This window comes from Neophocaena asiaeorientalis, unplaced genomic scaffold (genome assembly GCF_003031525.2).
Source record: "Neophocaena asiaeorientalis asiaeorientalis breed wild unplaced genomic scaffold, Neophocaena_asiaeorientalis_V1.1 scaffold369, whole genome shotgun sequence".
Classification (NCBI taxonomy): Eukaryota; Metazoa; Chordata; class Mammalia; order Artiodactyla; family Phocoenidae; genus Neophocaena; species Neophocaena asiaeorientalis.
In genome coordinates this window covers 2,042,831-2,069,123 of record NW_020175321.1, presented here as the reverse complement: position 1 = coordinate 2,069,123, position 26,293 = coordinate 2,042,831, and the positions used below count along the sequence as shown (strand labels likewise).

General features: G+C 49.4%; 1 protein-coding gene across 1 annotated transcript in view; it reads right to left on the bottom strand.

The window, feature by feature from the left end:
* The window catches only part of TRIM67 (tripartite motif containing 67), a 49,760-nt gene extending 24,114 nt beyond the window's left edge, over positions 1-25,646 (bottom strand). Inside the window, 2 exon segments of the mRNA XM_024765622.1 lie at positions 24,880-25,506; positions 25,509-25,646. Coding sequence (XP_024621390.1) covers positions 24,880-25,506; positions 25,509-25,646 — 765 coding nt within the window.
* Between the last annotated feature and the right edge of the window lie 647 nt (positions 25,647-26,293).

Below are 26,293 nucleotides of genomic sequence, written 5' to 3'. Positions count from 1 at the left end.
GCTAGAAGCTGGTGGATGGAGCTAAGGCTCCGACCAAGGTTTCTCTGAACCCAAAGCCATTGCTCCTAGCACTGGGCTGCCTTTCAGATACTCAAGCAAGACAGAGGAAGGAGAAACCCTGATTTCCAGCCAAACCGTCCGTAGGCAGGCTGATGGGGAGGGACAGTCCGTCCTCTCCTGGTGGCATCTTTACTCACATTCTTCCTGTTCAGGTGGGGCTGCCTGTCCGTCGAGTGACTTTCGCCATCTCCCCTCCATTAACGTTTCAAACGTGCAGCTGCCTAGGGAACCAGAGCAACTTCCGAAGTGTCAAAGCAAGGCCCCCTTCAGCCTGGGTGACGTGGCGGCACAGCAGTGAGGCGTAGCGCCCCGCCCCTGCCCGCAAGCAGGAGGTGCCGTCAGGACTCCCACTCCAGCCCTGCGCAGAGGCAGCCAGCTGGGGACCGCAGGACGCGGAGGGTGCGTCCTGACGCAGTTGAGGGGTGGGAAGGGTGGAAGGGGTTTATGTGGACAGTCACAGGACACAGCGCTCAAACAGACGTTTCTCTTTATGAGTCTGACGCCAGTTTCAACGTGTGGGTTCTTTCCCCACACCAAGCAATTCTCCAGTGCCAGCTGGCTGTCCCACAATGCAACTCAGCTCGGACACTTTCTATCTGCAAAGAGCGTCAGATCCCGCAGGTTAAGGGCTCAGCCCGCAGGTCTGTCTCCCCTTCAGCCAATCGCAACTCCAGGTTATCACCTGTGCTTCCCGCCGAGTGCCCAGAGATAGGATGTTCCCACACCTCCTCCTTGGGTTTGATTACTTTTCCAGAACTCAGAAACACTTTACTTACTAGATCACCAGTTTATTATAAAAGGATGTAACTAGGAACGACCAGACGGAGGAGATGCAGGGGGCAAGGTCTGGGGAAGGGCACAGAGCTTCAATGCCCTCTCCCCACATCTCCGCGTGTTCCCAGCCCGGAAGCTCTCAGGACCCCATCCTTTCGGGGTTTTATGGAGGCTTCATTACACAGGCGTGATTGATTAAGTCGTTGGTCATTGGTGATTGATTGAAGTGCCAGCCCATCTCTCCTCCCCAGAGGTTGGGAGGAGGGGTGAGTGGGGGATTGACAGCTACAGCCCCTACTCACACGGTCGTTCCCCTGGCAACCAGTCCATCCTTCGGTTACCTGAGGCTTTCCAACAATCACCTCATCATGAAAGATACTTTACCACTGTCATCACTTAGGAAATTCCTAGACGTGTAGGAGCTCTGTGCCAGGAACCGAGATGAAGACCAAATATATATTTTATTATAAATCACAGTATGATACTATTACACCGGGAGGCTGTGTAATGCAAGGACGGAGAGGTCGGGGGAACACGTAAGCAGCTACACTCTGGGGGAGAATAAAAGGAGGATTTGCTTTTACCTGCGGAGGGTACGTCCCGCGATTCACTCCGCTGTCCCTAAAGCTAGATTCCCTGGCCCTCAGCCTAACTGCCTTCCCAGGGCTCTGGGGGGAGCGATTAGGAGCCACTGGGCACAGAGCCTCTGCGCTAGGAGAGCTCGCCGCCCTGCTCCCACGCTCCCGGGGCACACGGTCAAGGACAGCCGAATTTTCACCGAGTGTCTGGGACGCTCACTCAGCACAGAGGAAGAGGCTGTGAAATGGGGCCAAGGCGCGTTTCCTCCCCCCTTTTCCTCCTCCACTCACTAACAGGTGCTGGCTTTTTAAATTCGTGGCTGACGATAATCCCTAAAATGAGTTAAAAATGTCCTAATCCTTTGACAGAACAGCAGTAATAAAAGAGTGATGTGGAGAGCTCGTTTAAGAAAATCAAAAGTCAGGGGCTCCTGGATAAGCAGAGAAACTACCTCTGAAGCACCCTCCTGAGAGGCTTGAGCACTTGTGGCCACTGACTTTCCGCCCAGGCAGGTGGCACTGCACCCTCCCGTGGTAAGGCCCCCTCCCCGCTGGGGAAGCCTGAATCGATGGAGGCAGATATTTTCCCTGCATCCTCTCAAATGCTCCCTCCTGCCAAGGGGTCCCAAGGACCCAGCCCCTGGGACACCAACAGCTAACACAGTGGTGACCTCCTGGCCTTGTCACTTGCCCGGGGAGCTTCTGAACTTTCCTCTCTTAGGTTTATCTTCTGTTTAAGACTCATATGCCCGTTAAGATGAGCAGCCCAATCGGCCTTGCGGATTCGGCAGACATGGACCTCATGGGCGTGTGTAGGTACAGGCCTCTGGCAGTAGGAGAGAAGCAAAACGGCCAGAGCGCCACCTTTCCATCATGCAGCCCTTCCCAACTCAAGGCTGCACCCTGGGCAGCCTCAAGGGGAGGCGTTATGGGTTGAATTATGGCCGCCTAAAAAGATGTGTCCGAGTCCCAACTCTTAGGACCTCAGAATGTGACCTTATTTGGAGATGGTGTCTTTACAGAGGTACGCAAGTTAAAATTTGGTCATTAGGGTGGGTCCTAATCCAATGTGGCTGGTGTCCTTATAAAAAGGGGAAGTGTGGACACAGAGACAGATGTACACAGAGGGAAAATGCCACGTGGAGATTGGAGTTATGCTACCACAAAGCAAGGGACTGCCAGAGGCTGGGAGAGATGCCTGGAATAGATCCTTCCCTAGAGACTTCAGGGCCCTGTGACACCTTGATCTCAGACTTGGCCTCCAGAACTGTCCCTCATAAAATGGGTAGCATTTGCATGTAACCCACACACAGCCTTTCACATACTTTAAATCATCTCTAGATTACTTAAAATACCTAATACCATGTAAATGTTATTAGCCAACATGTGGCTAATTCAAATTTTGCTTTTTGGAACTTTCTGGAATTTTTTTCCTCACTAATTCTGATCCATAGATGGTTGACTTCTCGGATACAGCGGGGCAACTGTACCTTGATACACTCATATCACACACTAATACAAAAGGGTTTAAAGTGGGAGGTTCACAGCTGTCCTGCTTAAATCATAAACCAGGGTAGACCCCGATCTGTTCTGTCCTGCCTGGAAATGCACTCCTCCTTCAGTAAGAAATGGTGTCTTTGCTGGAATTTCTCTCCTCCTGGCCCTTGGGGCTCAAGGTCTCCTCTCCTGTGGCTCTTGCTGAACAAGGTGGGAACCCTGCAGCCTGGCCGTCAAGACCTTCACCCAGTCACTGGCTGATTCGTCAACAGGCACCCGTTGGCCACCTACAGCTGAGGAGGCCCAGTGGTGTGCTGGGGGGCGGTCAGCACCTCCGCCCTCCCTGGGGCTTTTGAACCCAGACCCCGGCTTCCGGCAGATCCGCTCCCCTCGCTTCCCCCCCTGCGTTGTGAGCCTTGTCCCAGCCGTCACTTGCCCTCACAACGCCCACCTGGAGCCCTGGATCAGCCTGCCCAAGGCCAGGTGCACTTCTCCTTTTCCATGAAGTCTTCCCGGACTCCATGAGTCTGTGGGGTCCTCCTCTCCTCTGCTCCCCCTTGGCCTCCTGCTTACCCCCAATTTTAGTCCTTGTCACCGTCTGTCTGGCATCTAGTTACTTGTCCCCTGGCCCTCAGTGGAGCGAGGCTCCTCCAGTGAAACGTGAATTCATCCGTGTGCCCAGTGTGGGGCCTGCACACAACAGGCGCTCGCTCGCGTGGCTTGTGGATTGACTGAGTTTAGTGCCGTGTGCTCTGGGGCAGCAGAGAAGCAGGGGTGAGTCTTGGCTCCCTCGGGCGGGGCCCCGGGGTGCGGCGGGAGGCGTCTAGGTTGACTTCTGGGGGCTCCGATGGCTGGCGCCTGTGGTGACCCCGCCTCACCGCCTGGCCCGTCCTGCCCATCCTGCTGGGCCCGGGGCCTCTTCCCGGGGCTTCTCCCTGGGGGGCCCGCCCTGGTGGGATCTCCTGAGCACCACTCCTTCCCCACTTGACTTGAGTAAAAATAGAGCTGGATACCCTCTGACTTTCCTCCCTCGGTCCCCCCAAAGTGGCGGGTGGGATGCAGGGTGGCCCAGGGGATGGAGGGCTCTTTCCTCACAGAGGTTTGAGATCACAGAGTTGTGAACCCTGACAACGGGGGAAAAGGCCAGGCGCGGATGAGGTGTGACTACAAGGTGGCTGGTTTGACATCCCCCGTTCCCACCGCCGAGCCAGCCGCTCAGGCTTTGGCGGACGGGAGGTGGTGACGGGGGCAAAGCTCCCCAGAAGCTCAGCTCAGCCTCGCACTAACCAGGCCGGAGAGCGGACTAAGCTCCTGGACCTGCCAGCCACGTGCCCAGAAGCCTCGCCATGTGTGGACTGGACTATGGAGTCAAGGGCTGAACTCCAAGTCTGGTTCTATGTGACCAAGTTTCTCTGTGAGCCTTTGTGTCCTCACTGGAAATGGGGGCAATGATGTGCACCCCAAGGGCTATTCCAAGGTTTAAGAGAGAGCCTGCGTGGACAGCCCTGGGCTCAGGGGCTGGCACTCTAGTGACGGGGGTTCTGAGCATGATGAGATCCCAGACAGGGCTTCTCCAGACCATCGCAGGCACCACTGCTTCCCTGCTGTTGGCCGTCCATTAACCTTCCTAACGGTACTTTTGTTTTGCCTTGAGAAATTGCCTCTTTCCCTCCAGGTACCATCTGGTAGGACTGGGATCATGGCCCCAGTCCCACTGTCGTCACCCAACAAGGGGCAGGCACATGCCCTGCTCTAGCTGGGAGTATGCCAGCTCTTTGGAACTCAAAACTGAGAAAGGGGCAAAGGAACGCAGAAATACAGGCACTTGTTCTACAGGTCCCTGACCAGACTCCTGGGAGTAGACCATTCTTGTAGCTCCTGCTTCCTAGGGCTCGAGAAGGCCTTTGGAACCTGAATGCCAGGTTTGGGTCCCAACTCACATCCTCTGTGCCCTTGGGTGAATTGTTTAGTCTCTTCCTGCAGGAGGTACCTTGTGGTGTTATCGTGGGATTGAGTTGCTACATGTGAGGTGCTGAGAACAGAGGCTAGCAACCATGCAGGGCTGTATGTGATCCCTGTTGTAATTTTGAACATGGCTCTCAAAGCTCCCTCGGATTCTGTAAATGCTTAGAAACAAGCATTTTATTTTTCCAGTAAATTTTCTTCAATTCAAGTGAACCACAGTTGGTTTCTTTCGCTCTAACTGGCTAGGAGGCTAAACAAACACAAAGGTATCTATGTTGTAATTAGTGATTCATGCTGCAGCTGCGTAAGCTCAGTCCCTCTGGAGACGGTTGATGGCGAGAGGCCTCTCCTCCGCCCTGACCACAGCTCGGCTTCAGACTCCGATTTCCCAAAATGCTGGCAGTTCAGGAGTTCTCGGTGAGCTCCTGCCCCAGGTGTGCAGGGGAAGCGGTTCAGCTTGTCAACAGGGACCTTTAAGCTGCCAGTATTGATCTTTCAGAGCCACCAACCAAACTTCCTTGGTTAGGACTTAACGCTGAGGTCAAAAATGAGGCAGGCCTGAAGGGAACTGGCTACCTCACTGCATGTACCCACGCGCGCACGGTTGCATCCCATTCTGATAAGAGCGTCAGTTAGTGCCAAATGACCCTCAAGAGGGACTTCCCTGGTGGCACAGTGGTTAAGAATCCGCCTGCCAACGCAGGGGACACGGGTTCGAGCCCTGGTCCAGGAAGATCCCACATGCCGCAGAGCAACTAAGCCCGTGTCCACAACTAATGAGCCCGTGAGCCACAACTACTGAGCCTGTGCTCCTAGAGCCCATCAATGAGAAGCCTGCGTGCAGCAGTGAAGACCCAACACAGCCAAAAATAAATAAATAAATAAATTTACAGATGACCCTCAAGAGCTCACATGTGCAGGAACCAGACCCAGAATAATTGGAAATTCCATGTCCCCCCCCACCCAGGGCGTGGGCTTGTCAGTTCCTGTCGGAGTGAACAGGCAAGGGCAGCAGCCTGTACCACCTTCAAGACACAAGCCACCTCGGCACGACCTGCCAGTCTGCTCCATCCCTCGACACCCTTGCATCTCTGTTCACCTGCCTGGTGTGGTCTCCCCCTTGCTTTGCCAGTACCCACAAGTCATCATTCAAAACTCAGCTCAGACGTCCCTCCCTCATGCTGCTTCCCCTCCCTGCCGCCCCCTCAAGGCCGGTGGAGATGCTCCTTTTCTGGGCCCCCATGCCACCCCACACCTCATTATACTGGACTGTCATCATGCATTTACCCTTTCTTCTGCTCAGTTGTGTGGTCTTACAGGATGGGTACCCTGGTCTGCTTCATCTCTGTATGAGCTATCGGTGTATAGTCAATAAGTATTTGCTGAACAGATGCATTAATTAGTTATTTTTTTATTGGACAATATGGCGGAGAAGTTTATAAAATGAACCAAGGAACAGAAGCCAAGTACCAGAGCTCCATTTCTGCTTTGCATCCGACATGAAATGTAACGTTAGACTGGTCATGGAATTTCACTTCTTACACTTTGGGGGTAACTTACTATCAAAAAGGATTAGATAGCCCTCATTTGTCACTAACCCTGTAGAGCTATTAGGAGGAAAAGAAGCTTGTGAGGTACACTACGTGTCTCACACTGTCATTTCAAACTTGCTCAGGAAGTGCTAGATTTATGTTTCTCTCAAAAGAGAACACATGGATTTTAAGCAAAATGAAACTATCCAGAAAAACGTTCAGGGTAAAGACAAGAAGTTCAGAGAAGACCCAAGTAATCAAAAAGGCATCCTTTAGTCACCTCCAGACAGCATGCCCGATTCCAGGAGCTGTATGTGTGACAGGGAACGCCTGTCTCTCTATGGTTGAGGGATCATGGAAAAAAGCCCACACTAAAAAATACAAATCAAGTATGAAAGAAGTCTAGGTATGGATCTAGTAGAGAACACTGCTAAATTTAAAGAAGTGTTTCGGGACTTCCTTGGTGGCACAGTGGTTAAGAATCCGCCTGCCAATGCAGGGGACACGGGTTCAAGCCCTGGTCCGGGAAGGTCCCACATGCCGTGGAGCAACTAAGCCCGTGAGCCACAACTACTGAGCCCGTGTGCTGCAACTACTGAAGCCCGTGCGCTTATGGTGAGGGCTAGTCCTCCTCTGTCCGTCAGGCAGGGCTGCTCCAGGTGAGTTCTGAGACATTCCTCCCAAAAGTCTGCTCCATGGACCAAGAGACCCAGAGACCTTCAGCATCCTCTAAAGGAACTTGGTGTCCTTCCCAACCAGTATTCTTTGGCTCCACAACACGGCCCACAAGCACCGCACCCCATGCCCATCCCCTACCCAGTCCCCAGGAAGATACTCCTCTCCCTGCCTCCAGGTGGGCTACTTTCTTCAGCTCACAGCCCTGGCCTCCATCTTCTATCAGGGCTTTCCTCCCAAAAGTCTGCTCCATGGACCAAGAGACCCAGAGACCTTCAGCATCCTCTAAAGGAACTTGGTGTCCTTCCCAACCAGTATTCTTTGGCTCCACAACACGGCCCACAAGCACCGCACCCCATGCCCATCCCCTACCCAGTCCCCAGGAAGACACTCCCCTCCCTGCCTCCAGGTGGGCTACTTCAGCTCACAGCCCTGGCCTCCATCTTCTATCAGGGTTGGGACAATCTGCCTTAATCTCCATGAAGAGGCCAAAAATGCAAAAGCTATTTATTTGGTTCCTGGAAGTTGTATAAAGCAAGGCCAGCAGTGTTGGTCTGGTTGTAAAAAGAGAAGACACACTGGTCTTTTATTTCTTATAAATCGCTGTTCTCTAGGTGTTGCTTTCTCCTGGATATTTACAAGGAGAAGGCTGCTCCATGGGACCCACAGCTCCCTCTGCTTGTCTCTGTCTGCAGAAATCTCCCTACGTTGGCATCCCCAGAAGCCTTTGCAGCCTCCTCTCCTTCTCTTGTGGCTCCGCAACAAGAGAAGCCACCACAATGAGAAGCCCATGCACCACAACAAAGAGTAGACCCCGCTCGCTGCAACTAGCAAAAGCCCGTGTGCAGCAGCAAAGACCCAAAGCAGCCAAAGATAAATAAATTAAAAAAAACAACAACTGTTTCCTCATTCTTCTGCAACCAAAGGAAAAGATAGAAATATTTTGACCAATAACCAGGGTCTGGCTCGGGCAAGAGACACAAGAAAGTGAAATGGAAAGAGTGTGGTTGTATTAGATAGCCTCAGCTTGGTAAGCTGCAGTAACAAACATCCCCTACCAACTCAGAAGCTTCCAACAACAAAGGTTTACTTCTTGCTCACACTGGATGTGCATTGCAGGTCACATACCCTTTTTGTTTCAGGATCCAAGCTAAAGGAGCATATCCCATATTTGAGACATCTTAGTCTCATAGCAGAGGAAAAGGAGCTATGGCAGAAACACACCTTAAAGCTGTTAAAGCTTCTCCTGGGAGGTAGCACACATCACTTCCTCTATCATTCATTTGCCCGAGCAAGTTACACGGCCCAGCCTTGTATCAATGGAGAAAGCAGCACAGCTTTCCCACAAGGAGAGCAGAAAATATTTTGAACAAATAATTAAATCTAGCAAAACGGTCTCTGGAGTCAGGCAGACTTTGGCTTTCCTTTACTAGCCATGTGCTCTTGGGCAAGTTCTTACTCTCTTATTAGAATCTACATGCTGGGGATTATACTACCTACTTAGTTGTGACAATTAAAATCAAATAACACATTAAAACACGTGACTTTTTTCTTCCTTCCCCTGGGTCACCCAACCCCTCCTTCTACCATTGCCTTCTCTCTCCGTCCTGCTGCCGACACCAGTGCGATAGGTTTGGCAGGAGAGTGTTTGCCAGAGGGGCGGGAGAGGAAGATGGCACCCGGGGAGACATGGAGCGGTTGAGAATTGCTTCTTATTTATTCGTTTGGCTGCTCTGGGTCTTTAGTTTGCGGTACTTGGGATCTTCAGTTGCGGCATGAGAACTCTTAGTTGCGACTTGCGAACTCTTAGTTGCAGCATATGGGATCTGGTTCCCTGACCAGGGATCGAACCCAGGCCCCCTGCATTGGGAGCGTGGAGTCCTAGCCACTGGACCACCAGGAAAGTCCCAAGAATTGCTTCTTAAAGACAAGATCCTGGCTTCATATTTCAGGGAGAGGTAAGAAATAAATCCCTAAAATGTTTTAATGTTTGTATAGGACTTTATCCTAAAGGGAATAATAGGATAAGCATCCAGAGACGTATGTACAAGAGCGGTCATCGCATTACTAAAAATAGTAAACATTTGTACGTGATCTTAAATGTTCAGGAATAATGATTAAATCAGTGATGTTTTATCCACATAAATGAATACCCACCATCCATTAAAATGGCAACATGTTTCTATATCGATGTAGAACAATCTCCATAACAGATTGTTCAACGGAAAGAAAAACATTATACCAAAAGCACATGTAAGAAGAGCTCATTTATTTAAAAATTATATACATATATATATATATATATATGTGGCATATATATGATCGCTATTAAGGTAATTATATAAATGTGTGTGTGTATCACACATGTGAGAATTGTAAGAGTATAGGTGATTTTTCACATTTTTCTTTGCATGTCCTCTGTATTGTCTGAATGTTTAAAAATAATGCATATTATTCTTTTATAATTAGACAAAACAATAAAGTTACTTTCATTAAAAAAATTCATATGTTACTAAGATCTCATTTGAAATTTCTACCCTGGGCAGCTAAGCAACTTGACAACTGAAAACAGTCACTTGCTCTTTTCCCCAAAGGCCCTCTGCTTCAGGACATTTGAACTCCAGAACAATGTCTTGATGCAAAAATACCGTTTCTTATTATAACCCTGGATGGCTAATATTTTCAACATAATTGACTGCGGTGATCTTCATAAGGGCTCGGGGAAAAGTCGCGAGGATGACAAGGCTCCCTTTGAGAGCCCCCTCTCTCCTCCATCCCCTCTCCTGCTCTCCGCCCAGAGTCTCCAGGGCCCTCGCTGCCCACCCAACACCACAGTCCCTCTCCCACCTCAAAACCTTCATTCTCCCAGACCCACGACCGGAATCTGAACTCCCACTCGCCTTAAGAGTGCCTAGTCTCTGCTCGAAAACAATTCAAATTCAGTCCAGCCAAGCGTTTTCACAGGGTACGAGGAGACAACCGGCTTCCTCTGCCTGGTTGGTAACTTGCGATTGTCTTTCACTGTCTTGATCCTTAGTGCCTCCGAATGTGACTTACAGGGTCACTGCAGGTGTAGTTAGCTAAGATGAGGTCATAGTGGGGTAGACTGGCCCCTCATCCAGTATGACTGATGTTTTTAGAAAAAGGGAAATTTGGACACAGACACACACACACACACACACACACACACACACACACACACACAGGGGCAAGACTGGAGTTATGTGGCCACAAGCCAAGGCACCCCTTGAAGCCAGGAGAGAGGCCTGGATCAAGGCTTCCCAGAGCCTTCAGAGGCAGCGTGGCCCTGTGACACCTTGATCTCTGACTTGCAGCCTCCAGAGCTGTGAGCCAATAAATTTTGGTTGCTTTAAGCCACCCAGGTTGTGATAATTTGTTACAGCAGCCCCAGGAAACTAGTACCCTATGCACAGCTGTTTTTATTCCTATTCTAAAGCATGTTCTTTCATATATATTCACTAAATGGAATCATATTACACACAGTCTTTCTCTACACCATAAAGTGGGCTTTGGGTTCTTTAGAGAAGAGGGGACGTGGCCAAGCTGCTTGTACCTTCAGGAAAGAGGTCGGGGGTTACAATAAACTGAGTGCCCTGCAGCTACCATGCGAACCTTTACTTCATCTCGCTTCGTCCTCATACCTTTCAAGTGTGGAAACCGAGGCTGAGAGACATTAAGAGACCTATCTCAAGACACAGCTCCAAACTGAACCCAGAGCTTTTGATTTCAATCCAGATCCTTCCCATGATATCAGTCAGTGACGACCAGAAGGTTGGTCCGGGCAGTCTTAGGATAGACCTCTCTAGCACCTGTTCATGTGGTGTGGTGAAGAGGCCCCACCAAGGGACAACTGCGTCATTAGGGTGACGGCTGCGTCTCAGCCCTCCCACAAGAGGGCTCTTGGGAACAACCTCAGACCCTGAAACAGTCGCCTCTTCTTTCCCACCGTGCTTGGCCTTGACACTCACAATAATCACGATGATGGGGCCGATTATGATTCTGGCTTTCTTTCACCGAGCCCTTACTCTGTGGTGTGCACTGCCACGAGTTCCTTTTATTTACTTATTTGGTTGCGCTGGGTCTTAGCTGTGGCAGGTGGGTTCCTCAGCTGCAGCTCGCGGGCTTCCTCGTCACGCAAACTCTTGGTTGCGGCATGCGTGTGGAATCTAGTTCCCTGACCAGGGATCGAACCCGGGCCCCCTGTCTTGGGAGCGCGGAGTCTTAACCACTGTGCCACCAGGGAAGTCCCCCGTCATGAGTTCTTAAAATGCGTGATCTCACTCCCTGGCAAGTGGCAGAGTTTTAGGAGAGCTGTCTCTAAAACGAACTTTCTTATTCAACGCATTCTGCTACCTCTGGAGCACTAAAGAGTTCGGGAATGGCAGTCTAGTAAACTGAGACTCGGTTTGTTCTCTGGACAAGATGTAACAGCTAACATCTGGGAAAAATCCCACCGGTATTTCCAGCTGGCTTCTGTCCTCCCACTAGATCAGCTGATTGTTTCCAAAACCGTTAGCTCATCTAATGGGGGAGGGGTGTGCCATGCTAATGAGTGTGAATGGCTCTCTTCAATAAGGGGTCCAGAAAAATGCATAATTCCTCCTGCCCTCATTTTCCACACTGTTCCCTGGAGTGCCCCCTCCTGCATGAATCACTCTGTTCCATGAAGCTAAAAGGGACCCCACTGGAATAGTCATTTACAGTGTTGATATTAGAATACATTTTCGTGTTGTCACCATTCACTTATTAAATAGATGCTTCGTGTGGCTTACTGGGTGCCAGATGCTCTGCTGGGTACTGGGAGTACAAAGGCTTCCTTGGTGGCGCAGTGGTTAAGAATCCGCCTGCCAACGCAGGGGACGTGGGTTGGAGCCCTGGTCCGGGAGGATCCCACATGCCGCGGAGCAAATAAGCCCGTGTGCCACAACTACTGAAGCCCGCACGCCTAGAGCCCGTGCTCCGCAACAAGAGAAGCCACCGCAATGAGAAGCCCACGCACCGCAAAGAAGAGTACCCCCGCTCGCCGCAACTAGAGAAAGCCTGCGCGCGGCAACGAAGACCCAACGCAGCCAAAAATAAATAAATAAAATACATTTATTAAAAAAAAGAAACTGAAAGCAGGATCTCAAAGAGGTATTTGCAAAAAAAAAAAGAGTCATTCAGATCATGTTCCAGTGGTAGCAAACCAGCCTGGGATAGGACGGTGGGCGCACAAAGTCCCCAGACCAGAATCCTGACTTTGTACTTGTACAAAGGCCATACACGGGGCAAAGCCAGGTGATGTTTTTTATCACCCGTAACCCAAACTGCCTCTTCACTGGGATCAGGCCAACTTCAGTCACCGGCAACCATAATAGGATGGTTTTTACAACGATCATGAGGACGTGTCTTAGAGCTTTCTATCCATGATCGAATTACAGAAAAGGACACTCTCCTTTCCTGTCTGGATACCTCCTTCCTTTCACCTCTCCAAATCCTCCCAGCACTTTGAAACCCAGCTCAGCTCCAATCCCCTCCGTACAGCCTTCCCTGCAGCCTGCCATCGATCTGACTCTGCCCTGCGCCCATTTACACTTAGGGTTTAGCCCCAGTTATCTGCGCTCTGGTACTGTTCTTTATTTCTTGTGAGGAAATGGAGAGACGGGCCCTCCTGTCCATCTAAAAGGCTAGAGCTAATGACCAGTGCAAGATCGCCGTCTTTATCAACCTTTTCCCAAGTTCCTTCTGCCGTTGCCTTACTCCTTCTTTTCCCATACAGTTTCCTCACTTCTTTTTTGGCCCCCTTCTCCTCTTAACTTAGCAAAGCAAATCGAGATGTTCAAAAGGGTTTTGCTGCCAGGTTTTACTGGCAAACAGGATAAATATAACAACCTGGGAGAAGAAAGCAAATTTGCAAGAACCTTCAAAGGGATTATAGCCAGGCTACCCCTGTTCTTCCCTGAAATTTAAATGAAGCCAACGTTTAAATCTTTCTTAGGCTCTCAAGCTAGCTGTCCCTTTACATGTGGCTTCTGGAATCCGTTTCTCCCATCATTCTCTCACCACTCTCTCCAGATCCCGAATGTTTTCTGTGAGTCTCAGATGCTAAAGGATGGGTAATTCAAGTTCCCCCACTTTTATCAGAAGTGGTGTCGTGGTTCTCAAGGTCCCTCGGCTTCGTGTGAATGTACGTTCATCCCTGGTGCTCGACCAGCAGATAATGAGCTGTTTCAAAGTAGGAACTCGATTTTCAGTATCTTTTTTAACATCTCACACAGTGCTGTACATTTAAGTCTCTCCTTTCTTTCCCAACTAATAAAACTACCCATCATTCACGACCCCAGCTCACACACGATCTTCTACTTAACCTCCCGCTCACTACCCTTTCCCCTTCCCCTTGCAAATCTCCAGGCGGAATTAACTACCTTCTCCCATCTCGTCCCTCATCAGTTTATTCACGTGACAAATACGGCACTTATTCCACTTTTTTATATTGTTTGTGCAAACATTAGGTTGGAGTAAAATCATCCTCTCTTCCAGGCGTCTGTGAGCTCCCTGCAGCCTGTTTCAAGTGTATCCACAGCCCTCGGCACAGCCTGTGGGTTACAGCAGGTGCCCAAGGCATGCTTGTCCAGTGGAATGTTTCAGTTGCATCATAAAGAGTCATGAGATGCTGTCTGTCCTTCACATGCTAGAGGAGACACAAATGGACTCAGGAATGAAAGCCACCTTAGCTGTCCTCAGACTTCCTGTGGCCCACACCACAGACATTCCACCACCTTCCTCACCACCATCAACATCACACCATCCAGAAAAACCCCGAGGTCTGGGTACCCCAACCGAAGCAAGGAGTTCGGAGAACCAGAGGAGCTTGGAGAAGTTACCCATGATGTATACAAGCAGAAATCACTTGAGGAACTACCTGCATTTTGACTTAATCTTCCTGTTGGGAGATAACTTTGCTCTCTTGGGTTTTTACAAGTGTTGTCAGCGAGGCACTGATTGTTCTTTGTTCTGGCTATCTTTCCAGGGATGTCTGCAGAAACAACTCTGGAAACTAGACTTGCTGTCTCCCTCTGGAGCGAAGAGCTCGGTGCTCACTGCATTTTACAGAAGATTCAGCCTCCCTGAGCTGAGGTTCCTCTTCTGTAATGCAACCTACTGTGTGTGTGGGTGTCATCTGGCTCGCTTCACATCACCCTGGGGGAACTGGGCTCCGGGGAACGGCACAGACATGCCGATTCTCTGACTGCTGCTGCTGCCGTTGAGTGATAAGACTGTTCTCCAACTCCGACCCAGGAGTCTCACATCTGCCCACATCCATGAACAGTGGCAAGAGCATGTGTTGGCTTGTACACAGGCAAAAATCTCAAAGCTCTTGTGGTTCCTGACACCCCTCAGCAGGGTCTTCTGGCCTTAATGTGCCCTGACTTCCCCTCTGAACATCTTCATATTCCCAACAAGTTAGAGGGGTGGAACCCTGCCTGGCTGTGTGGAGGACAAATATTCATCAGTGATAAGCTGCAAATCCGTGTACAGGAAGCCAGTTTGAGAGGTGATAATCACACCCTCAAAACAAACTGAGGTATGTGGTGAACCTGGACACATGATCCTGAACCTGTCAACACCAGGCACATTTTGGAGTTTCTTTATTACAAGGGACTAAAAGGGAGAAGGGAACAGTCATGTGTCCCAGTGACTGGGAAAGTCCCTGTTTCATTGATCTGAACATTTCAAACAGTATTTAGCTTTTGTAACAGTGACTGGGCACTGCTCAGAAGCAGGGAACTATCTTTTTTTTTTTTTCCTCTTTTTAAATATTTATTTTGGCTGCGCCGGGTCTTAGTTGCGGCACTCAGGATTTTCGTTGCAGCATGCGGACTCTTAGTTGCGGCATGCGTGTGGGATCTAGTTCCTCAACCAGGGATCAAACCCGGGCCCCCTGCATTGGGAGTGCAGAGTCTTACCCACTGGGCCAACATGGAAGTCCCAGTAGGGGACCACTTTAATGAGGTTTTCCAGAAGTTTCTTGCTCCCTGTGGTTTTATTCAAGCAGGTGACTCATTTATTTATTAACCTAGTTAGTTCAGAAGGGATTTAAGGCAGCTTGCAAGGGTCTACAGAATTCAAGGTTGCATAACTTAAAAGAAAGAAAACCAAGGATGGGAGCATAAAATGGAGCCAGAAATGAGGCTCAAAATTTATAACATAATTACATCCATTGTGTACACACAAAATATTTGGCTCTGAGCATTTTAGCGACCAAAGAGGAAAGTGGAACCTGACCATTTGCACAATCTAAAGTGCCTACTAGATTAAAAAAGGGAAACATTTGCACCGCAGAGCTGGTTTGAAGGAGAGATGTGACAGTCACCACAGGAAAGTACAAAGCCCTACCAGGACCCTTATCCCCGCCAGAAAAAAACCTTAAGCCACTGGGGCCAAGCGGCAAATCCTGTCTCTCCTCCCCTCCCCCCTGAGCAAAGTGAAGACCCCACGTGGCTGGAGATAGGGAAAAGAAAAAACCCAATCTTCCTGGAGAAGATGCAGGAAACAGGCCTGGGTCCAGACCATTCAAGGCTTCCTATTGCTGGGGAAGGGTCAGAACAACTGAGAAGATGGAAAGGGACTAATCTGTTGACTTGACACAGCCTAGGAAAGAATCAGTGAACTTAAAGACAGGTCCATAGAAATGAATGAAACTGTAACAGACAGAAAGAATGACTACAGGAAAAAGAACAGAGCATCCAAGAACGTGGAACAATATCAAACAACGAAACATACATGTAATTGGAATCCCAGAAGTATGAGAGACCGAGGGCAGAGCAAAAGAATCATCCGAAGAGATAACAGACAAAAGGTTTCCAAAAATAATAAAAGACATCAGACCAGGAGTCCAAGAAGCTCAGAGAACCCCAGGCAGCATGTATACACTTCTCTCCATTCCTGCTGCCTCCCTCCTAGTTCAAGCCCCCATATTTACAGCCCAAGTGACTCTCATAGCCTAGGGAGTGGTCTTCCTTCCCCTACTCTTGTCCCCCTACCACACATTTCCCAACTGCAGTCAGAAAGATCTTTCAAAAAATAGGGGACTTCCCTGGTTGCACAGTGCTTAAGACTCCACGCTCCCAATGCTGGGGGCCCAGGTTCGATCCCTGGTCAGGGAACTAGATTCCACGTGCGTGCTGCAATGAAGAGTTTGTGTGCCACAACTAAGGAGCCCACGTGCCACAACTAAGACCCAGTGCAACCAAATAAATACATTTAAAATACGTATATATTTAAAAAAAATAAACATCACTCCCCAGGTTAAAGTCCTCTGGTCACCTCTCTTTGCATTTACCATAAAATCCCATCTGTTCCCTGTGGGCTGCCAGGCCCTGCGTCGTCTGGGCCCTCCCTGTGTCTCTGCTCCTGTACCTTATCCACCTTTTTCATTGTATTGCAAAGGCACGTTTCTGTCCTTCAAACACAGTGGGGGTCCCCCAACTCCCGTTCTCGGTTCTTCGGCTCTTCCTCTCCCTGTGAAGCGAGCTGCCTTCAGAAGTGTGCTGGGCTGGTTACTTCTCAGCCAACCGTCAAGTCTTGCTTTTCCAACCTTCCCCCTGAAGAAGTCTGCCCAACTGCTTTTTATCACATTATTGTACTTCCATCGTAGTACTTACTACTATCTGAAATTCTCCAATTTATTTACTTGTTTATGCATGTGTTGGTTTTCTCTCTCCTGTGACTAGATCTCTGTTCTTTGAGGGAAAAGAACATGCCCTTCCATGGCCTTGGTGCTTATGGTGGTGCCTGGTAGGATACCGGCACTGAAGACTTAAGTGTTGACTGAATAAGGAATTAGGTCGATTGAAGAATAAGTACTCATTAGCGGCATAAGCTCAGGGAAACGACTTACAGGTCAAGAGGCGTCACCAGTTTTTAAGTTATCCTCAGTGAGTGCTAGAGCTGACTTTTAGTCCTGTGGGTACACAGCTCAGCTGATAGGTAGCCAGACATTTGGTAACACGTTATTTATGGAGTGATGTAAGCCACAACTCTCTGTTTTAAAGAGGGCTGTCATTTATGATTATTCATATTTTATTGGTTTCTTGGTTTTATGGATTATCACCCAGAATCAAACGATAAGGAAGAATTGGGAGATTGGAAAAGTACAAGTATTTGCCAAACTTTCCTAACACAACCCTGACCTGTGTTTTTTAAACTGTGCAGTCTGGATAGACTTTTCAGAGCACATGTGACCAAGGCCCAGACTCTCCTGCTGGAGGGGTCCAGGTTCCCGTCTGTTACATCTGTCATTTAGACCCCTTCCAACTCTCTCATCTGTTTCTGTCCCTTGTGGATCCTTGACTACTCTTCCCTGCAAACCACTTCTTCCCTCTACAGCCACATGAAAAATGAAGAGACAGAGCCATCTGATCTTTGAGATTCCCTCCAGCACTCAAGTTCTTTTATCCTCTTTGCTCCGAACAGGATGAACTGTGTCCTCCTCAACCTTTCATCTCCCTTTTCTGCTGCCCGTATCAGTTGAATAAGGGAGGGGCTGTTGCCCCACGCTCTGTCCCCACTGTCTAGACTAGGTGTCCGCTAACCCTGTATTTTTTCCATACCTCATTACTCTTTAGGGAATGCTCTAGGCACCTGTTTTTGTTCAGATACGCAGAGCATCCTGTTATTTTTAGTTCATCAAAATGTACAAGGGAGGAATCGATCATGTCTTTACAGAATCATTTCATAAATTGCTGTGCAACTGTAGAAAGCCCCTCAGCCTCACATTCCTCAGCTGCAAAAGGAGGATGCTGGGGTTTATGGTCTCTGTTAGGAAACGGGCTACCTAGGAAGGGGAAATGCCAAGCGGGGAGGGGTGAACTCATGAGAGCCCCGCAATACCTGCCTGCTTCTCTCCTGCTCCTTCAGGCCTCACGGCTCTGAGAGTTCCAATCTCCTCCACCCTCTGGCCAGGACCTTTAAAACTGCCTGAAGAGTGGACAGAGCACCCGCTTTGCTCCTTTGTAGAACGACGAAGACACAAACCCAAAGGAAACCCAGAGATACAAACAGCAGTATATACGTTTCTGTTCTAACCCAGGGAAGCAGCAAAGAGCGTCTGCCCAGAATTCCCTTCTCATGAGTCACCTACGCTCTGGCCCAGGAGGGCTCAGACAGCACCACCACCCCTCAGAGGTTCCCGCCCACCTCTGGGTCAGGTGGTCTTTGAGCACCATATTGCCTCCCAGCACCCAGAATTCGGTGAACCTGAAGATTCCCAGCGTAATTAAGACTCTGGTTCAAACCTCCGGGACCCCCTAGAGTCCACTTCACACTGCTGGAGATGACTTCCACAGTTACAGTGTTGGGCCCAGCGCCCTGGAGCCCCCAAAGCATTCCCGTCAAGGTTTCTCAAACTTGAACGTCCATCTGAATCAACTAGGGATCTTGCTAAATTCAAACCATGAGTCGGTAGGGCTGTGGCGGGTCTCAAGAGTCCGCATCGGCAGCGAGCTCCCGGCACTGCTTCTGTTACTCTTCGGACCTCGCTTTGAGTCACGAGGTCCTAGTCTAGAAGTCGGCGCTTTTATTTTTATTTTTTTCCCCATAAAGAACCAGAGAGTAAATATTTTCGGCTTTGCAGGCTGCCGATCTCTGGTCACAAGTACTCAACTCTACCAAAAGCAACCGTTATAGCCCAAAGCAGCCATGGGCAAAATGTAAACAAAGGAGGATGGCTGTGTTCCAGTAAAACTTTATTTACAGAAGCAGGCGGTGTGCCAGCTTGTTGACCCCTCTAGGCAGTCTCAGAGATTGAGAGATCCCTCTCCTCTAGGACAGTCCATTTCACTGACATCCACAAGTAAGGTCCCATCCACCAAGAATCTCGACCCAGATAAAGGACCTCCCACTGCAGGCTAAAAATAGAACAGCTTAGCCATGGAGTGACCACCAGAGCGTACAGTACGAAACACATTTTTCAGTAGTCACATGGGGTTGTCCTTTCACAATTTCTAAGGTCCTCCTCAATTCGGAACCCTGATACTCCATAAATAATCTTCAAAGAGAAGAGAAAAGCAATTCAAGTTATGGGTTCTTGCCTTCTGTCAAACCCACTTTTTGTTTTCCAGATGTGTGGAATGATGAGGAAAGCATGGACTTCAAAGCTTGTAACACAGGGGTTCTTTCTAATAGTTGCTCCTGAGTTACTGAGCTCCTTGGAATTAAATCCAAGCACAAGGCAGGCTACAGCCCCAGTGGCTTTAAAGACAGTGGTGATGTTAACACAGAGGGTGGTTTCAGAAGACGCGGCAGCCACTACTTATTGGCGTCAGCTCACGTTTCCAGGGGTCTAAGCAGACTTGCCATTGGTTCTGACAGTCTGCGGCAGATGGAACAGAAGCCAGCCTATGCACTTCATTTCCCAGAGCTTCAGAGTTGGTGAAGGATTCAACATCTCAAAAAATCCAGGCTTCCACTCAGACGCATGCTCTGAGGGCCCTGATGGATTTGTTTAGCAACTCTCGGCTTGCAGCGATTAGCCACAGAGATAGAGACTTCAGACCCCCCAGAAGATTTTTGCCAAGCATTTCTCTCTACCTAACCCTCTTTTTCCCTGTTCAGACCCCACTCAAAAGTGCCTTAGGGCCTTCCCTGGTGGCGCAGTGATTACGAATCCGCCTGCCAATGCAGGGCACACGGGTTCGAGCCCTGGTCCGGGAAGATCCCACACGCCAAGGAGCAACTAAGCCCACACGCCGCAACTACTGAGCCTGCGCTCTAGAGCCCACGAGCCACCACTACTGAGTCCACATGCCACACCTACTGAAGCCCGCGCTCCTAGAGCCCGTGCTCCGCAACGAGAAGCCACCGCAATGAGAAGCCCGCACACCCCTGCTCGACGCAACTAGAGACAGCCTGTGCGCAGCAATGAAGATCCAATGCAGCCAAAAATAAAAATAAAGAAATAAAAAAAATTTTTTTAAAGTGCCTTAGATGGGCCCTGAAGGCTTGGTCTTTTCAGGGGCCTTAAAATCCAAAAGGGGCTATTCAGGCACTAGTTATGCCTATTAAAGCAGTTTTTGACGGAAGGCAGATCACTAACTGGTACTTAAAAATATAAAAATCTAGATACTTGTGATCCCCTTTTAAAAAATAGTTCTAACAATAATGTAATGAAAGTAGCCAACAGTTATTACTAGAAACAAGGCAATCCACCTTATTGTTTTCCCCAATGGTCCCTGTTTACATGAATTTTTAATTTTTTATATAATTTTGCTGTTGGGAGAAAAAATAGGTATAAACGTTTTGCAAGGCAATTTGGCAACGTTAATCAGATGTCTGGAAGACAGTTCTCCTTTGATACAGTAACTCCATATTTAGAAACTTAACCTGAGGAGATTATTAAGAAGAAAGGCATGGATTTAACTTGAAAAATGTTCCTAACAGCAAAAGACTGAAAACACCTAGATGAGCCCAGCATCAGGGTGTGGATCAAGCAAAATAATAAATCCTTACAACGGAAAAGTGATGTTCATTAACTGACAGGAAAGATATTTGCACGGTATGATTAGACCAAAAAAAGACAGTTACAAAATAAATATACAATAGAATTCTAGAAGAAAAAACTCCAAAATGTTAGAAATGTTTTTTCTCTGCAAACTGGAATTTGGGGTTGATAGTTAATCTCTACATCTCTACCTCTGTAACTCTTAACAAAGCGCATCTATTCCCTGTGTTATGATGTACTACAAATATTCGAATAAGTACACTTATGATCATATACAGTTATGGTTACACGTTCTGCTTTGGGCACTTATGTGTTATCTCTTTTAATGGAGGAAGTCTTTCCTCTGACGCTTTAAAGGCTAAAAGCCTTTCTTTATCTCTTTGATAAAATAAGGTAGGCCCAGGCTTCTGAGAAGCCAAGTATCCTCTGGCAGATCCTTGGGGCATGGGAGTAACCTGAAGTCCTGGCTTTCCTGTGATTTCTAGACCTCACTATCTCCTTTGCTCTTGTGAAGTGCTTGACTCATTGGGAACAGTAATCCTGGGGTACAATGAGATTTTTGTTTTGATTCTATTCTATTCTATTGTCCACGGTCCTCAAAAGACTTGAGGAAGGGCTTATCCAGTGTTCCCTTCCTCAGTTCAAGAATCAACTTTTAACCATGTTTAATTCAGAGTCCTGCACCCAGCAGGAATTACAGTGGTTGCTGACATTCTGTGACATGTCACACTAGGAAGAGGTACATCCCACAGTGACCCTCTCCTTCTGGTTTCAGGAAAATTGGAATTCCACAATCAAAAGGCAAAAAGACAAAAGCACTCATGGAAAGCTTCCCTTCCCTGTCCTATCTTTCACAACGTATGGTTTCTTCACATCAGAAGTTCTTTGAAATTATTAATCCTCTTCCAGGAGAATCATCTAAAAATGTGTTTGGCCAAGACCTAAAGTGTTTACACTGTTGTTTTTTCTTTTAACTTTTTATTTTATACTGGAGTACAGCTAATTAACAATGTTGTGATAGTTTCAGGTGCACAGCAAAGGGACTCAGCCATACCTACACATGTATCCATTCTCCCCCAGACTCCCCTCCCATCCAGGCTGCCCCATAACATTGAGCAGAGTTCCCTCTGCTGTACCGTAGGTCCTTGTTGGTTATCCATTTAAAATATAGCAGTGCGTTTACACTTTTTTTGAAAAGTGATAATCAATCTTGTTTCAAAGTAGATTTCAGTGTCACTTACATGTCTCTCTCCCTAAGAATCACTAATGAGATGGCAAGCTCCAGTCGTGCTAGAGAGGAATTAAAGCTTTGTTTAAGGCTTCTCCAGTCATAGGGATGTTAGGGAAATATTTCTGTCCTGATTCTCGTTCTGGTAGTGTACCAAGCTTTGTCATGGCTCCTGGGATTTTTAGACGACGACGATGACAAGAACAACAAAATCCAGAGACTTTTAAGTTTTACTAAAGAACTTAAACTGCCCTGGTGGGAGTGTGAAATTGAGTGCACTAGTTTATCTTTCAAAAGTAATCACCTTCACAGCTCACAATGGTGGTCTAGACGCCTGCCCGCAAAGCAAGACCAAACGGTCCATCAAGGCTCCCTCTGTTATCTTTTGATCTCCAGCCCCTAGCTGAGATGCTCATAAGAAGCACTGAATGATTTCCCTTTCTGTAGAAAAACAGCACCTGCTGAAAGAGAACAGCAGAACTTCTTCTCATTCTTGAAAACAGCTTTTCACAAAAGTATCTCAGAGAATTCCTTCTGGACTTAAGAGGATGTCTTAGTTCCCTGAAGACGTGGCATTAAATTGAGACATTTAGATTCTGCTTAGCTGTGTTTCCCACAGATAACTGTCCCACTCTATTGAGCAAATATCCCATATTCTTTCCATATTTCTTCAGATAGAAATGTTATAAAACTGCTGTGGACACCAAATCAAGGACGACCAATGTTTTCCCTGCATGATCTTGGTTCTTGAAACCATTTGGGCATTATCCAACTCACTTTTCCAGGTAAGAGGCTTAATCTCTTTTAAGACTGCAAACTCATCTCAACGCGTTTTGGTTTCCACTCTTCACTAAGTCTAAAAGTTTGGCTGACAACACCCGGAATTAGTTCTAGCCCTCTAGGCTGCGAAAATTCACCAGCTCCTAAAATCTGAATGTGAACCTTGTCTTGGTAATTGATCACAGCCTCTTTGCAAAGGAGTTCTTTATTTGTAAAATGACTCTCTTCACTTGAAAGATGAAATAAGCAAGGCAGCTACAATTACCCTGAAGCAATATGCAACAAAATGTCATATGAATGATAACTCACTCAGCAGACATTCTCATTTTGCTCCAAGCTATTTTAGGACTCAAGGTAAACACTACCAGCTCATGTGTTCACCAGGTTACCAAGTCACTGAAGTCAAAGAAGTACCCCTTGCTACTGCCCTATAGCTTTCTGCAAGTTTGGTGGTCTTAACACTATAATAATAATAATGATAAATAATATATGTCGGCTACTGTGAGTTGGGTGCTGTGCCAGAGGCTAAACACACAGCATTATACTTACTCCCAACAACAATTATCTGAGTTAGATATTATTCCGTGGGCTTCAAACTGTGCCTAAACGCTTGCAGCAAGTCAATTACAAATGCTGAGATCTGGATCCCGGTCTGTGTAACTTACAACAGGGTTTCTCTCAGAGGCACTGTTGATATTGTTCTGGGTTATTGTTTTGCCAGAGGTTTTCTGTGCCCTGTAGCCTGTTTAGCAGCCTCCTTGGCCTCTACCCCTAGATGCCAGTAGCAACTCCTAAGTGGGATAACCAGAGTTGTCTCCAGACATGGGCAATGTCCTGGAGGGGGAGTGAAACTGTTCCCAAATGAGAACCGCTGCTCTAGAATTAGGGATTTGACTCCAGATCGCCCTTTTCTGAACTACTATGCAAATTTCCCTTTCCGAGGTGGATTTCTGAAGTGTTCCTCATTTGTTCTTTCCCAATTTTTTTGTTTGAAAATGTTGAGTTACAGTAAGTAACAACAGGCATGTTGTAGCAGAAATTATACAGTAACTGTATGTAATAAATCTATAGTATGAATGGTTGGTCCCTTCTTCTCCTCCCATCTATGCTCCCCTTTTTGTCCATTTCCAGTTGGATGATATGAGAGGACCATAGCAAGTTGCCTTACTTTCCCGTGTTTTTCCTCCTCAGTCAGAATACATACTTCCTGTTGGGCTATTTGGAGATCTCCTGCCTCTTTGTGGGGTAAGAGTTTACTGGAAAGAGGATACTGAGTGATAAACGTCCAAATCTGCAGTTGGAGTCCTTGAACAAAGGACCCGGATCACTGACCTCGGCAGTGAGTCCAGTTGCACGGCCTGGCCTTTGAGTAGGAAATTAAGGTGAATGGTAGAAAAGCTGACCCCACTCTTGCCTTGGGGTCTGATCGAGGGCCTGCCCTGAGTTTGAAGGCTTCTCTCCTTCGGTGTCAGCTATGAGGATACACTGGCCACCACGAGTGTGTGCGAGTTGCCTGTAGCGGCTGTTCCTTCCCACTTGGGAGGTGGCACCTGCAGGAAAGTCCCTGGAAAGATGGCCCTCAGCGGCCAGCAGATGAGTGCGCCTGGCTGTCCTACTAAGTGCTTACTCCACCGCACTCCTGCCACCTGGAGTCCCAGGAAGAGAAGGTCTCTCAGTGGGTTCCCTCCTTAACAGGGCACACGCCCGAAGTCTCAAATAAGGCGCAGGAAGAATTACATCTTCCCTTTAAGCTGAGAGGCATTCTGGGGTTAGAAAGTGCTGGAGACTAGCTGAGAGAGTAGGAAACTTTCTGCTCTAGAAGCTGATGGGAATTCTGCTCTAAGGGAGATAGTGTATCCCTTCACTGAGAGTTGGGATAGAATCCTTCCTGCCTTCAGAGAAGATTAACCAAGCACGGGTGGCATCAGACATTTTCCTGCAAGCAGGTGGTAAGACTTGTACTTAGAATAAAAAGAAAGAAAAAAAGAAAAGAAAAAAATATATATGAACTTTTTAGAGGGAGGAAGGGGGCCCTAGGTGTCATAAACCCAGAGGGGCCATCAAGGTAATTTATTAGTCAATTTGGGGAGTGAACGAATCCTGCTTCTGCATTCTAGACGACTTTTGGGTGGAATCATAAAGCCTCAGGCGCGAGGGGACCTAGGGTGTCTTCCTTCCATGCCCTTCCCATCTCCAACACTCAGCTCAGAGTACTTGGAGCTTATTTAACGAAGCGGAGCGCCCTTTTCTTGGCGTCCGTGCCCCATGCCCTGCCCCGCGGGCGCTCACCTTGTGCTGTTTCCACATGGCCCCCAGCGGCTTCACCTCGTGCTGGCCGTGCCGGCCCTCCTCCAGGCACAGATAGCACACCGGAGCTCGGCAGCTCACGCAATACATGCTGTAGTTCTCCATTTCGTGGTCAGGGCACGTAGCGTACTTGCGGGCCGCGCCGCCCCCCGCCGCTCCGGCGCCGGTGGCACCCGGGCTCTTGCAGCTTCCTCCTGCGCTGGGGGCGCCCTGGGCGGCGCCTGGAGACGCAGAGGCGGCCTCGGCGGGCGCGCGCGGCGGCGGCGGCGGCGGCGACACCAGGCGGTGCTTGGCGAAGGGTCCACGGGATGGATGGCACTTGAGCTGGCAGGCAGCGCAGTAGAGCACGTCGCACTGCTCGCAGAGCGTGGCGGCCGGCTCGGGCGGGGGGCGGTCGCACAACTGGCACACGGCCACGGCAGCGGCTGCGGACGCCCCGTGCGCGGCCCCGCGGCCCTGATGATGGCGCTGCACGATGGCCTCTAGCAGTCGGTTGCGCCGGAAGCCGCGCAGGCCGCGGTGGTCCAGGGAGGCGCTGCGGTGGCACTGCGGGCACGTGATGGAGCTCGAGGAGGCCGAGGGCAGCGAGCAGCAGGCGGCGCCCCGGGCGTGGGCAGGTGCTGCTCGCCGTCCGGGGGCTGCACCGCGATGGTTCGGGCGCAAGGCAGGCAGACGTTGTGGGAACATGGCAAGATGATGGGCTCCCGAAACAGCGAGCCGCACACGGGGCACTTCAGCTCCTCCTCCATCGCTGCGCCGGCGGAGAGAGCGGCTCGGCGCGGAGGGTGGAACGGCCCAAGCCCCGGAGACGGGCAGAGGCGAGCAAGCGTGGCTAGCACCAGAGAGGGGGAGGCGGGCGCGTCACACGGGCATGACTGCTTTGCAAGCCGGGGGCACGCCCCTCTCTCAGTCCTGGGGCCACCGCCCACGGACGACTGGGGGCAAGAGGAAGGAGAGCGGGTCCTCACCTGCTGCCCGCGAGGCTCCTGCACCAGCGGCTGCAACCTGCTGCCAGAGTCCGGAGCTGGTCGGCTGCCCTCGCGGTGGCCTGCGAGATGCTCTAGGGGATGAATCAGCAGCAGCGCCGCCGCCGGCGGCTGCGCGCGTCTCCTCTCCACATGAGGACCGGCTGCCGGGCTGAGGTTCGCTGGCTCTCCTGTTTCAGCCCCTCGGGTGCAGTGGGCAGCTGCCCAGGGGCCCCTTTTGCCCTGGCCGGTGGCCACCGCCAGTCCGGGCGATCTGTAGGTGAGAAGGCGGGCGAGCAGGCCTCTTGGCCCGCGGCTGGGTTCAGCACCACGAGGCGGCGGACAGCGCCCGGGAGCCGACGCTGGAGCCCGAGCTCCGCTCTCGCCGACCCGGGGGCCTTCAGCTGCCGGGCCTCTGCGCCCGCGACCAC